The 13,174-nt window shown below is 44.5% G+C and overlaps 1 protein-coding gene across 1 annotated transcript in view; it reads left to right on the top strand.

The window, feature by feature from the left end:
- GPC4 (glypican 4) overlaps nucleotides 1-13,174 on the top strand; it is a 44,211-nt gene that overhangs the window by 8,130 nt on the left and 22,907 nt on the right. Inside the window, exon 2 of the mRNA XM_085325556.1 lies at nucleotides 9,080-9,471. Coding sequence (XP_085181682.1) covers nucleotides 9,080-9,471 — 392 coding nt within the window. The remainder of the gene's footprint in view (nucleotides 1-9,079; nucleotides 9,472-13,174) is intronic.

Below are 13,174 nucleotides of genomic sequence, written 5' to 3' on the forward strand. Positions count from 1 at the left end.
AAAAGATGTGGGTGGCACACTTTATCCTCAGCTACAGGAAACGTGTCTAGTGTTCTCTAGTTACTAATTGCTATCAGCTAGTCAATGAGCTATTGTTTGTCTGTTTAAAATTAACTCTCTCTTCCTCCTTTTTGCAAAAAGAAACCATCTAGCATATGTATGCCTTTTAATTGCTTATGCAGTCTCGGGAACTGCTCCCCTGAATGTTAAGGTGATGGCATTTAGGGCTCTTGAGGTGGGTTTGAGATTATGATGTTCCACTGAGGCAGATGTGGTTTGCATTGTTATTTCATTAGTGTGAAATGTACTGAAATGTCTTAACGTCCAGCTATTTGCATGCTGTACAAACAAGTAGAAGAGGTRGCCTTAGCTGAAAGCACACTCAGTAAGTGAGATGAGGTGACTTGAGGTAACGGGAATGAGAAAGCAGTCAACACTSTTCAGCAACACAAGCCTTCCTCAAGTTTTTTTTTACAGTGAGAAAGCAGGCTTGGAAGGAAATATATATGTGTGAAATACCTTTCTGAGAGTTCCAGAAATGGGGCATGCAGGAGGCAACTTGAAGGAACTTGCTTGAAAATTTTGCAGCTGAAGTTTGCTSTTTTGGAGTGGGAAGCTGGTGTTTCTGTGCTGCATGGACCTGGGGCTACAGGCTAAAATCAGTTGAGAAATAATTGATGCATCTGACAAGCCAAGTGAGACTGGAGAATGGATGTGATGAAATTTAGCTATGGAGTTGGAGGGCAGTGGAGTGAAGATCAAGCAAATGGGGCAGGGAAGAGGTGGGTCAAGAGTCATGCTGCAGTAAAGGCACMTGCAAACTTTTAAGGGTTTGATTAGTGCAGAAGTCAAAGTCATTGGGAGGGGGGAAACTAGGGAGCTGCATGGGGGAGAGGTGGCTGTTGAGTTGAGATAGTGAGGAGGAGAAAAGAGCTGGGACTGAAGGATGTGGTGCTGCTCAAAGAGAAGGCAGCGTGGGAGGAATGGGAGCAGTGGAAGAAGCCTGCTATAGCTGACCTAGAACGGGAAACGTGAGAACGAGGTACGGTGTTGATGCAGTGTCGAGAAAAAGGAATGAGGTCTTGGAGAGGGTCAGGAGCTAGTAAAGGGAGCTGCAAGGAGGAGCCAGATATCTGGGAACCATGGAGGGGCTGTGGAGAGGTGGTTGTGCAAACATAGAGGGTAGTGGTGGGCTGGAGAAACCCTGGAGTCATTGCTCTGCTCAGCAGGAGGGCTTGGGTRGAAAGGGCTCTCCTCCTGCCCTCAGCCTTCCTCAGCCCCAAGATTTGGGAGGAGGTCCCTAGAAACAGGGACAAGGAGGCTGTACAATCTGGGTTTGTCCTGATGGGTGGGATGTAGCAGAGTAGCATGGAACAAGAGGAGAATGTAGGGTAAGATGCCGTGTATGTAGGTAAGAGACGTGATGCCCTAGTATTGAGAGCATTTTTGCTATCCCTGCTTTTCTAATTCTTAGACCGCTGTTAGGAGTAGCAGTTTGTGCCATTATTTCCTCGAATCAGAGACTGCAGTCTCGGCACTTGCCCCTACACTCCCCTTCTTTGCTCCCTATGCCTTTAATGAGGTTGGTCCCTGTTTGCTGACAGTCATACCATGCTAKGTGCTAGCTTCTTCTCTGCTCTTCTGGGTTTCTGCCAGTGTGAGAGTATGGAGGAAGATGATGTTCTTGAGYCCACCAAAAACAAGATGTTCTAGGAATTAGGAATCTTGTGATTATTTTTTTCCTTCTTCCTTCCCTGCAGGAGGTTGTAGCCCAGTTGTTATTGTCCTGAAACCTTTCAATAACTARGCAAAGTTAGGAGATTTTGTTGTGTCTTCTGGCTCTCTGAGGTTTGCATGTCATGAGGGCAGTTGCTGTGACACTGGCATGATTTAAGCTTGTATTTCTTCAAACTATGTGGAACGGTTCTTCCCATGTCAGTAAGTGCAAACACATGTTTTAAAACAGGACAGAGAAACAGCTTTTGGAATTGCCCTGCCCTTCCTGAGTTCATATTCAATAAATGTGTTAACACTATGTATTCATCAGTTTCTCAACACTTCTGGAAAAAGGTTGTTAAGCTATGGTTTGTGTTTCCCTCATGGAAATTACAAATGTGGTATATGCAATAAAGGAAGTGAAGGCATATTAAAAGTAATGAGGCACATTTAAATATTTTTTTTTCCTTTGGAGTAGGTGGCATAGCTATGGATGGCTTGACTGTAGAGGTGAAAAGAACTGTGAAACATTCATCTTTGCCTCCAAATTCCTTTTATCTRTCTGGATTGAGTTCTGCTTCGTACRGCAGACCCAGCTGCRGGGTGGAGTTTGCACCCGCAGATGTATCTCTGAGGGGCCTGGGCCAGTGTGCTGGCTCCCATCCCTCCTTGGTGCAACCCGACTTGAGGAACGGCCTTTGGTGGGGACAGAGTTCAGGCAGGATTTTTTTTTTTTTTTTTTTTTTTTGAGGTTCCATCTTGCCATTGTGTGTATTTTACAAGTAAACTATTTTATGAGTAAACATAATTAATCTCTTTGTGGCAGTATTCTTCTGTATACACTAGAAAGTATAATTGTCTACACAGACAAGCAAATTAAAGGTTTTAGTAAGACAGTGCTTAATTCATTGTACCTTGGACAACATATTAAGAGTGTACCTGAAAAGCTGGGTGGCARAATTGTGCCCATAAAAATTCAGCATATTCCCTCTGAATTCCCTTGATTCTGTTTTTTAAGGTGTGTTGATTAATTGTATGTCTACTGAGTATCTGTTCACATACTTAATTTGGAAGCCTTAAGCAGAGTACTCCTAAGGCCAGTTGAAAATACAGCTCTAAAATAAGCAGACTTGGTGCATGTAAAATTTAACGTAYCTTTTTGGGAATGTAAATGTGCAGTGTAGCTTTACTTTGTTTGGAATGACACAAATGTACCGGTACACAGCCAGCAAATGGGCATTTGTAGAGAAGATACTGTTGTAACAACCTCTTTGAAGTCCTTACCAGGACTCTTTGATACTGCAGTTAGGGTTTCCTCCATGCTATAAAATGTGGGGCTTTCYCACACTGAGCCCTGATTTACTTATGGTCTAGATCTTTGCAATTGCTGGAAGAGAAGGTGTTCCCAGCAGTATGTTGCTGGGTGCCACATAGCATCATGCTTCTGGATGTAAGGAGAAGAGGCTTTTGGTGAAATGTTCCTTTCATCCCTGAAGAACAGGGAAYTCAAGGCAAAGCTTTGCACTTCTAGGGTAAGAGGCTATGGGTGGGACTTTCAGGCATAACCTGCTTTGGTGGCCTGCTTCCCTTGGGCCYGCTTGGCAAGTGCTGTATCTCCCCAGGGTTGTTGACGTGGCGCTGGTAAGCCACCTTAGCCAAGYTTGCCACCTGTGTGTTGGCTGCAACAGGCAGCCTTAGAGAGCCTGCTGGAGGGGAAAGGCATTCATGAGCAACTGTGGAAGCTAGAAATGGGCAGATGGCTCCAGGGAAGGGTTTTCCTGTTGGTATTTCCTTTGCTTGCTTGTAGCTCTCTGAAGGCTCTCGAAGCGTGATGGAGCTCTCCCTTTGGTGGTACTGTAATACAAGGGGAAGCGAGTCATGCGCCAGGCTGGAAGGCAAGTGTGAGCACAGGTGGSAAATACAGGTTTCATTGCGGAGAGAGGGTAGGTGCCCTTAAATTACCTTTTCTTCACTATTAGCTACATTAAACTTAGCAGTGTCTTGTGTGGGTGCAGTATTCTCTCCTTCTCAGCTGAGACCCATTTCTTGCAGGAGAGGTTGTGGCTCATCCGAAAGGCAGTCTAGGCTGGTCCAACTGCTTCGGCTCCGAAGTTTGTGGCGGTTGGTGATGGGATGTGGCTGAATCCATGCAGGCTTGTTTCTTGCTTTGTCACCAAACCTGTAGGGAACTGTCAAACCTGACTTTGGGGGAAGTTGAACGTGCTCTTTTGATGTACTCACCTAATTTGCAGGAACTGCCTTTGATTTAGGCAAGACTGTCCTCTATAGCAGCCGGCTTGCCTCCTCAAAAGCCCTCTGCTGTGCAAATCCCACTATAATACATCTGCAATTGTAGCCCAAATACAGGAGAATATTGCTTCTTATTTTGAGGAAATGATGTTTTCAGTTGAGAYCTATGAATCCAAGATAAACAAATTGGATACAAAAATCCAAAGAACTGGATTTATTGTGTGTAGGTGGAATTTGCCCTGTGCATTGCCGTAGGTGGAGTAATTGTGTTTTTCCAAGTAGCTAATGCAGCTCTAATTTGGAAGAAAGGTTGTTTTGAGTTGTTCTGGCTGTGGAAACTGATTTAATGTGGAAGCAGCTTCAGRAGGTGAGGTGTTCTTCTGCGCTTGCTTACTGGCAGGTCAGGCCTGCCCTCAAGTTGCAGTCAGGTCAGTGTATCTGCTGCAGTAGTGCCTATTACCTGAAGAAGGGAAGTTGTCGAGCATCTGTGGTTAAGTTTTCCCGCTGTGCCCTTTTATGGAAGGGTTTGTTTAAACACAGAGATTTCTTTTCCTCCAGGACTCTTACTGTAGAAATATCGGATACATCAGGTCTGATCTCCTTTACTGTTTCACGATGTCTCTATGCTTTCCCCAAGTGCTGGACATTGAAACATTTCACTGAATTTAAACACGTGAAAAAAATAATCTGAGGCCAGAGCTGTAAACTGCCTGACTATGGATTACTTCTTTCTGTACCTCTAAAAGTTAATTGTGTTAGAAATATCACATTCCTTTAAGCATCAGAGACTATAAAATCCACAGAATTTATCTGCAATACAGAAAAATTTTAAAGGCACATCTTGGCACTAGGAGAGCTTTTCTGCCTCTTCCCCAGCAGTGCCACCCGCCTGCGCTGTGTGGACAGCAGTGCCGGTCCCTTCTCCCCTCCGAAAAGGGACGGCATGATTGAGGGCCTGAGCCCTGCTCTTTTCCTGTGCGTTCTTGTGACTTAAAAAATGATGTTGCATTAACATTGCATTAGCTGAGATGCCTTAAGTCATAAATTGTGCAAGCAGAAATAAGTTTGCAAGGAGTATTGAAGCTGTTGGAAAGGCGGCGCTGAGATTCGTAGGGAGCTGGCGGCTCATTATGCACCTCCTTACGAATCCCAGCGTTCAGTAACGCCACGAGCAGCGCTGATATTAGACATACTGTGATYGGTAGAGGTGGCTCGTACTTGGTGCATTTGCAGGAACGCTGGTTGCAGAGGACTTCTCTGTTTAAGTGAAGCAACCTCTGTTTCCGTGAGGGTTACCTATCGGTGCAACCTGCGTGGGTACCGACCCTTAAGYGAGCACAGCTTGAGCCTTGGCTGAAGCAGCTGCCTCCCGTTTCAGGCTGGCCCCRTGCTGACTGTGGTTCACATCAGCCCAGTGCCGCTGCCCATCTTCGGTAGCGTCTCCTCAGCCGCTTCTCCTGGTGTAGCTGCAGACCCACGCTGCGCCGAGCCGTCCTCGGGGCATGCAGAGGGGTGGCGTGCCATCGGTGAAGGTGAAATTTAGAGAAGCAGTGATGTTCTCCTTGCAAGGCAGACAACTCTCCATGCTCTGCTCTTAGCTAGGAGACTGGGAGATGGGACGCGGGATGGCTCCTCTAAGCCACGTTGCACGCACCGCTCCTGTGGTTCGTTTTTTGAAACCCATGCTGATTTTGTGTGTCCCTCRTTTTTGCCAATTTAAACAAGATAACTGGTAGGCAAAAGAGCCGGAATAGCATCTCTGAATAGCAGAGTTCTGGAGAGCACCAGCAAAGTATGATTTGTCGTCTGTGAAAAATGTTTGCGTTTGACAGCTTTTCACAGGAAGTCTGTCAAAGTGATAATTTAATGAGTACAGATTGCTTGCAACACAGCTGTAAAACCTGCTTTTACAGTCCTGTAAAATAAGCAACCAAGTCCTTTGTGTGTTTGCTTTGTTTGAGAAGAAGTCAACTGCTAATACAAATGAAAGGTGGTCATTTATTTTACCTTGCAAACAATCAGGACTTAAGAGAGGAACCTGCCATTTTTCTTCTTGCGGTGGCAAGGTTAATTCCAGGCTATGCTGCAGTTTGCTAATCAGCTCGTTTCTGCGGAGGGGAGAGTTAATATCTAATTGCATGTGGTACRTTACTAGTCAGACCAGCATTTAAATTACAAAAAGGAATATTTTGTTTCCTTCTCTTTGCATCAGAAGGCTCTGCCTGACACAGAAAAAAGCTTGATTTTCCCTACTCTGCCCCAAACTGGTTTCTTTGCGGGGAGAGGGATGGCAAAGTGAGGTGCCAACAGCTAGAGTAAAACAGATATCTTTCATTTAATCGCGGCTGACCAAATCAGAGTGCCAACACGGCACGTGCACGTGCCGTCTGCTGTCCACCGCCGGCGGTCCGCGCCGAGAAACGGCGCTGGGGAAGGTGCCCGGCCGCGGCGCTCCCCTCGCTGCTGCCCTGCTGGCCTTGCCGCRGGGGCTGCTTTCGACAGGAAGGTTTTATTTGCCTTTCTTCTTCCTTGCTTTTGGGCCGGAAGATTGCGAGTGCACAGATACGTGCTGCTAATTAAGTTCAGGTTTTTTTCACCTTGTTGCTGCGTGTCCTAGCCCGTATTAAAAATTGCAAGGAGACAAGCTGCTCTAAAGCCTGGATGATGCCATTTATTCACATTTCAATTTGGAGTGAGACYAGCAAAATGAGTTTGAGCGGGAGAATAAATTTCTTAGGGCAGTATGGATTGAGATAACTTTTCTGGCTCTAAACAATGCTCTGAGCCTCTTCAGACTGATGGTTGGAAATATTTAATGTTTTTTTTACGTCACTGTCATTTTGGAATCTAATCCTTTCTGAAGAGTTTGCTGATGCATCTGCTAGCTCTTGTGCCTGGTACGAAAGTGTTTAAATAAACAACTTATTTGGTGATATTAGAAGGCCTGAGCAAAGGAAGGAAGTGAGCTTTCAAAATGATTAAGTGAATTAGAAATTAATATACACCAAGCTAATCTCTATAGTATAAACTCAACTAAAAAAAATCTTCCTGCAGAGGAAATGCCAGTCATGGGAACGAAAGTAGAGGTTCCTGCTGATATTGGACAGAGGACGTGGCGGGTGTTTGAAATCAATCTCTTCTTCCCTGGATCATTTCTCTTGGGCTCCTAAGAGGCTACATTATATACAGCTATGTCAACCACCAAACCCCATGACTTTGTTCGTCAGGAACTCGAAGAATGTTTCAGTTTTTCCAGAAAATGTTTTCTCTGTTAGTCTTTGTTTGTACTGGAGCACTTTGAAGACTAAAAATCTGAACTTCAGCATACTTTAATACGTTTTAACAAGGTTTAAATTCACACTGGGCCAAAATATCTTCCCCCCCTCCCTCCTTCTAACAACTTCTGGCTCTAAACATGACTCCTTTGAGGATTAAGAAAACACAGAGGCATGTTTTATTGAAAAATATTTATTGAATATGAGTCACAGAAAAGCAGAGGTCAGAATCCTCAGTCGCTAGTGGCATGCATAAAATAATACGACTCCTCATCTTTTCCAGACTGGCGTTGTAAGGGGCGGCCGGGCACGGCAGTGCCGGCGTGCAAGCGCGCCGCAGCCTCCGAGGAGGCACGCCATCCCACGCCGAGTAGCTCTCGTTGCAGCCTTTCACCGTTGCTGCTGTTAGAGCAGGTTTTCGGAAGCCTCCTCGCCCATTAGGTTGGGCACGTAAAGCCTCGGTTTGGAGAAGCGCGTGCTTCGTGGCGCGAGGAAATAGTTCTTCGTCCCAGCAGCAGTTGTCTTAGCTCTCCTGAGCTCCTTCCCAAGGCCACGCAGAGGGCCACGTTGCTCCAAAATAGCCCGTTTGCCTTGATGGACCCTTCCCTTGTTCTTGTTTGTTTTTTAACCTGTCTGCGCCAAGTCTTCGAGGCAAAGACTTTTTAGTACGCCAGTCCTAGATCACATCTAACTAAATGCTGGGTTTTCCCCTTCTTTGAACCGTTGCCACCTAGTTGGGAGCAGCCTTTCTTTTGTTTGGCCACAATGCCTTTGCAGTGGGGTAGGTCAGCTTATTCCCCGCGTACAAATTGCCTGCGGCAGGGCATGCAGTCCCGGGCTTTTCCCTGCGCCAAGCCTTTTCCCTGTGCGTTGGGGCTTTGGTGTCGTTGAATCGGTGGTGGATGTTCTTTAAGCTGACCTGACGGATGCATCTGATGTGCCAGGTGTCATCGGGTCAGCGCGTTATCGGCGTTGGAGACGTGCGTGGCACTGCCAAGACCGGGCGATGGTGTTTCAGCACGCTGTTCTCTGGCACCGGGCTGTCTGGTATTGTTGGACGTTGAACTGAAGCGGGGATTCGCTTTTGGAAGCGATGAAGCCAGAGGGCCTCCCTTCTGTCTTCCGTCGTCTGAAAAATCGCATGTCGGCCTTGCAAGGGTCAAGTGTTTGGYCTCTGAATTTTGAGCAAATTCTAGCTTAATTGGACTTTCTTTGTACTGCTAGAGACATCTAAAGGCCCCGCCTGTAATCACAAACAATTAYGTAATTACAGACAGGCTCTGCCCTAGAGATCTGACAAACTTGAGAGATGGGAGAAGGAACCCACATGTAGATATTTTGTTTTTACAATGCATTAAAATTTGCTATATTTCAGAAAYTGAATCGACAGTACTGAAAAGAGAACCATTTGTTCAAAACAACTGATTTAACAWTTTTTTTGGTTTTGCTTTCCAATAGTCTTGTGCTCCAAAACAACTTCTTCTAAGATGGATGAATGTTAATATAAGAAACTGCTTTTTTTTATTCAGTTTGCTGACTTTTGTTGTGGTATTCAGTTATGTATCAAAAGAGAATTCACCCATCCATATCTTAACATCTGGGAGGTTGTGGGGGCTTTTGGTTATGAAAAGTGAACAAGAACTTTGAAATGCAGAAAATTCTTTGAGAACTGTCGCTCTTAGCTACCATTTTAGGATGACTTTTAGCTTTCTATTTCATTTGGTGATGGTCTCATTGCACTGAATCTTCAAGTTAAGTAATAGCAGTGGTTGTAAATATATGAGAATGATCAACCTAACCTGAGGTCCTTTACCATGGCTTCTGTTGCTCTTTCCTAGAGTTCTTCAAAGAACTTCTTGAAAATGCTGAGAAGTCACTGAATGACATGTTTGTGCGGACGTACGGCCGTTTGTACATGCAGAACTCSGAGCTGTTCAAGGACCTCTTCGTGGAGCTGAAGAAGTACTATGTGGGTGGCAATGTCAACCTGGAAGAGATGCTCAATGAGTTCTGGGCACGCCTCCTGGAGCGCATGTTCCGGTTAGTGAACCCACAGTACCACTTCACAGATGAGTACCTCGAGTGTGTGAGCAAGTACACGGAGCAACTGAAGCCCTTCGGAGACGTGCCACGGAAGCTCAAGCTACAAGTGACGCGAGCGTTTGTGGCTGCCCGCACTTTTGCACAAGGCCTCGCTGCTGCAAGGGATGTCGTTAGCAAAGTGTCTGCGGTGAGCTCAATCTCATGCTTATTCCCATTTCTCATAGCCCATGGATGGGGTGTAACCTTGTTCCCTGTTGTTCTACAGATCTAGGACACTTTAGATGCATTGAACTCTTACAGTAGGTACCTAGATGCATTGCTGATACTTGAACGCAGACGRGACCAAATSCCATCTTTTTTGTGAGARGAGCCCGGCCGTGTGGTTGCATGGKAGGGTCACGTTCTAGGGAATGCAAGTGGCCGTTGGCTGTCATCGTCCAGTATTGCAGCAGAGGTGTTTTCCAAGTTGAGGCTGTCCCCTTGTCTATAAAATACCAACAAGCAGGAAATTAATTGGCTTCTGCAGTAGGAATTATGATGTTTGCTTGTGTAATGGCTGTATCTTCTCAATATTGCCCTCAAATTAGAGCGAGTCATGGGCATTATGGGCATCTATTATGGAACTGCTGATAATTTGTTCTGGACTCCCAGGCACAGGGAGAGGCTGTTGACATGAGCAAACAATACTTTCATGATAACACGGAGTATGAGCCAYGTGCTCAGGGCAGGAGCCTGTTGTAGCTGGTGCCCCACAAAGAGCGTAAGTTAGACCTCATGTCCACACTAACGCCACTTTTTGGGAGTCAAATGTGTGTGAAATGTATTAGTCATTTAAATGTGCACCTCCCTCTACTTATAAGCTACTTCGGAGTGAATGGAGCAGGGTGACTTTTTTTCTTTTTGCCGTGAGATTTGTCTGTAATTTAATCTGAGTTGTACTGTGTATGGGACAGGTGTATTAGATAATTTCCTTAAAGTGATTGTGTGAGATAACGAATATTAGTGATTTCCTTTTAACAAACTCAGTTCATTTCCTTTTAACAAGCTCAGTTCATTTCCTGTGGACTAGCAAATTTAGTTTAATGATTTAATCAAGCAGAGAGTTTTTCTTTCCATCTACCTGGTTACCAAGTAATAAAAACCAGGCTGAAAAAGCAGGTAGCAGAGTTTGAATCACCCACCTGAAGTGACAGGGAAAAAAAAAAAAAAAAAAAAAAAGGCAGGCAAGCAAAGAATAAAGAGCAAAAGCTGTTGAGGCACTCTTAGAAGCAGAATACTCTTGTGGAGGCAGTACAGGTAGCGTCATTAAGTGAGAAGCATTCAAATTGCTTTGACTTACAGAGGTAATACTAAAATACTGCAGCCCTAAAAATTACTTCCATGTTAATTTTTCTTGAACAGAAATGACAAAAGCAAGCTGTGATAAACCTGCATATATATGATAGGGCAAAGAGTATTACTAAGGCAGCACTTTTCTTACTGATGTTTCCAGGCTCCAGGAGCGATTTGTAAGTCAGTGGCTAAAAGTTTTAGATACTTGGACACCTTGACTATGTCCCTCTAGGAGTGATGACATTAGGATGATATGTGTCCATGTGCTGCCTGCCTCCGTCTTGTTGAGGATGAGTGTGATAGAGGTCCTTGTGGGACATGTAGGGTTCCTCTTACGAGGCTGTAAAAGCCTCTAGTCTCATGGACACTGTCCTGTGGAGGGAAGGAGATGTTTGAGGGACAGTTGGCTACTGGATGAGACTAAGTGTCTCTATCCATGTAAGGTCAGCCATAAGGTAGCCGACTAAGCAGATGGAAAGGTCCTTGTCTCGCTGACCTCTTGGCTGAGGCTTCAAATTGGGTGGCTTTTGTTTCCAGCTGCCTGAAGTTGTTGCAGATATTCTCAGAAAGGAAGGAAAAAAGGGAATGGGAATTTCTCTGCTGGATAGTGAAGATAAAGTATTCAGGATGGAGGTCTGTTCATACAGGTATAATTTTTGGGAGAATGTGCAATCACTTGATAGTCTGTAAACATGTGCAAGTGAGAGATCCTGTTTATGTTCCATCTGTTCAGAATTCATCAAAACCTCTGCAGGCTTGACACAGCCCCACAAGGGCTACAGTCCCCACATCTGTTACGAATCAAAGTTGTGAACTTGAGGTGGCATCATGATTTCTTTCTTCCTTTTGAAGATCCTCAAGTGAAGAGTCACCTTGAATTCTAGAATTAATTGCTTGAGTTTAGGAGGTTATCCAGAGAGGCATTCAGCTGCACAGATAGTTCATGCTCCATGGAGAATTACAGTTACCAGACTTTCCACTTTAGTTTCAGAAGTTCCGTTGTAAGCTGTGTAACGGTTCGCTCTTCGAAGCGGTAGCAAGAGTCTGTGCTGCTGAATACCTTTCAAATGTTGAGTGAAGTTGTAGTTTTAGTTGCAATAGTGGAAGGAATAATCTCTTCTATAGTGTTTTAATCTTATTCAGTGGAAATTTAACATCATGTTTCTGCAAGACACAATGGAAAAATCTGTATGCGAGTCTGAAAGCTGATGTTTTTATGCCTGCTGCTTTGCAGTTGTGTTTTGGGGCTTCCCACATTACATGTGATTAGTCCAGCTTTGCTGAGCTCTATATAATGGCTCTATTGACTTATACTTCCTTATTATTTTTACTGATGAGTTGTGTTGGGATGTCTGCTTATACCATGGATTAACTTTTTATGTGAGGGATAAATCTTCTATTCTTCTTTATTAAAAAATGTCCAAAGTAATGCAAATTAGTTTTACTTTTAATGCTTTTTGTAGCAAGCGAGTTACATGTGCTTAACTGAAAATTCTCTGGGGGAGAAATACAAACTGCTGCAAAATGCAGCTGTTTTTTCTTTCACATGATGCTATCGTGAGAGAAAAGAACACTTTATAGTAGAATGGCCTTGATGGCTTTTTAATGATACTATATATTTTCACACCTTTGCTAGAGAGGAGACATGCATTTAGAAAGGTATTGTCCTTGCATGAGTTTGAGAGTGAAGGGGGAAAAGGAAGAGATAATATTGAAAAGCTGCAAGTATGCTTAATTTCAGAGCTGGAAAATAACTTTAATTTGTCATTGAATGAATCAAAAGCTGTGTGCTGTTGCCCAAATGTACAACTACGAGAAAGCTGTTTGGTTTTGAGAGAAAGCGTAGACTGTTTTGAGATTATATCTATAAAATACATTTGTATTTTCTGCTCAGTTTTCACCCCCTTAGAATTCCCTCATTTGGACCCAAAGAAGAGTTCTCCAGATCTGGGCTGAAGAGCAAATCTGAGGAAAAGCCCAAGTTTTCATTTTCTTGCCTGCTTGAAATGCTAACTGCATCTGATTTTTGGCTGCTAAAAGTTGTAGGCCTCTAGTGCTTTTCTTTATCATCTCTTGAAGATTGGTACTTTCCCTCTGACCTTCCTGCTCCTTTCTCCCCCCCCCCCCCCCCCCCTTTGGGGACGGAAATCTGGCCATCCTGTAATCACACGCTTATTACTTAGCCCTTGACAAGCACTAAAATCAGCAGGGTTAAATTGCTGCCAGGGTTGACATTTCCTGCCCTAGCCATGAGTGTTCTTTTCTTGGAGAGAAAGGAGAAAATAAACTCAGAGCCCCAAATGACTGAAAAGGGGTGAGAACCTGCAGTTCTGCAATTCTCAAGCTGCAGAAATGTTCCTTTAATGTGTTACATGTGGTTAGACCCACATCCCTGTCCAGGATTGACACCTTTGAGGGCAAAGTGCCCAGAGGGCTTCCTGTGCGCAGATCAGTGGACAGGATGAGATGGAGATTCGTGCTGGGGCTATCCCTTCAGCAGGACCTCCGCAGCTACCTACACCCTTTGGACATCCTTTGGGCCAATCTCTGAGCATGGG

Source organism: Rhea americana, unplaced genomic scaffold (assembly GCF_003343005.1).
Source record: "Rhea americana isolate MKP2758 unplaced genomic scaffold, rheAme1 scaffold_98, whole genome shotgun sequence".
In the NCBI taxonomy this organism is placed as follows: domain Eukaryota; kingdom Metazoa; phylum Chordata; class Aves; order Rheiformes; family Rheidae; genus Rhea; species Rhea americana.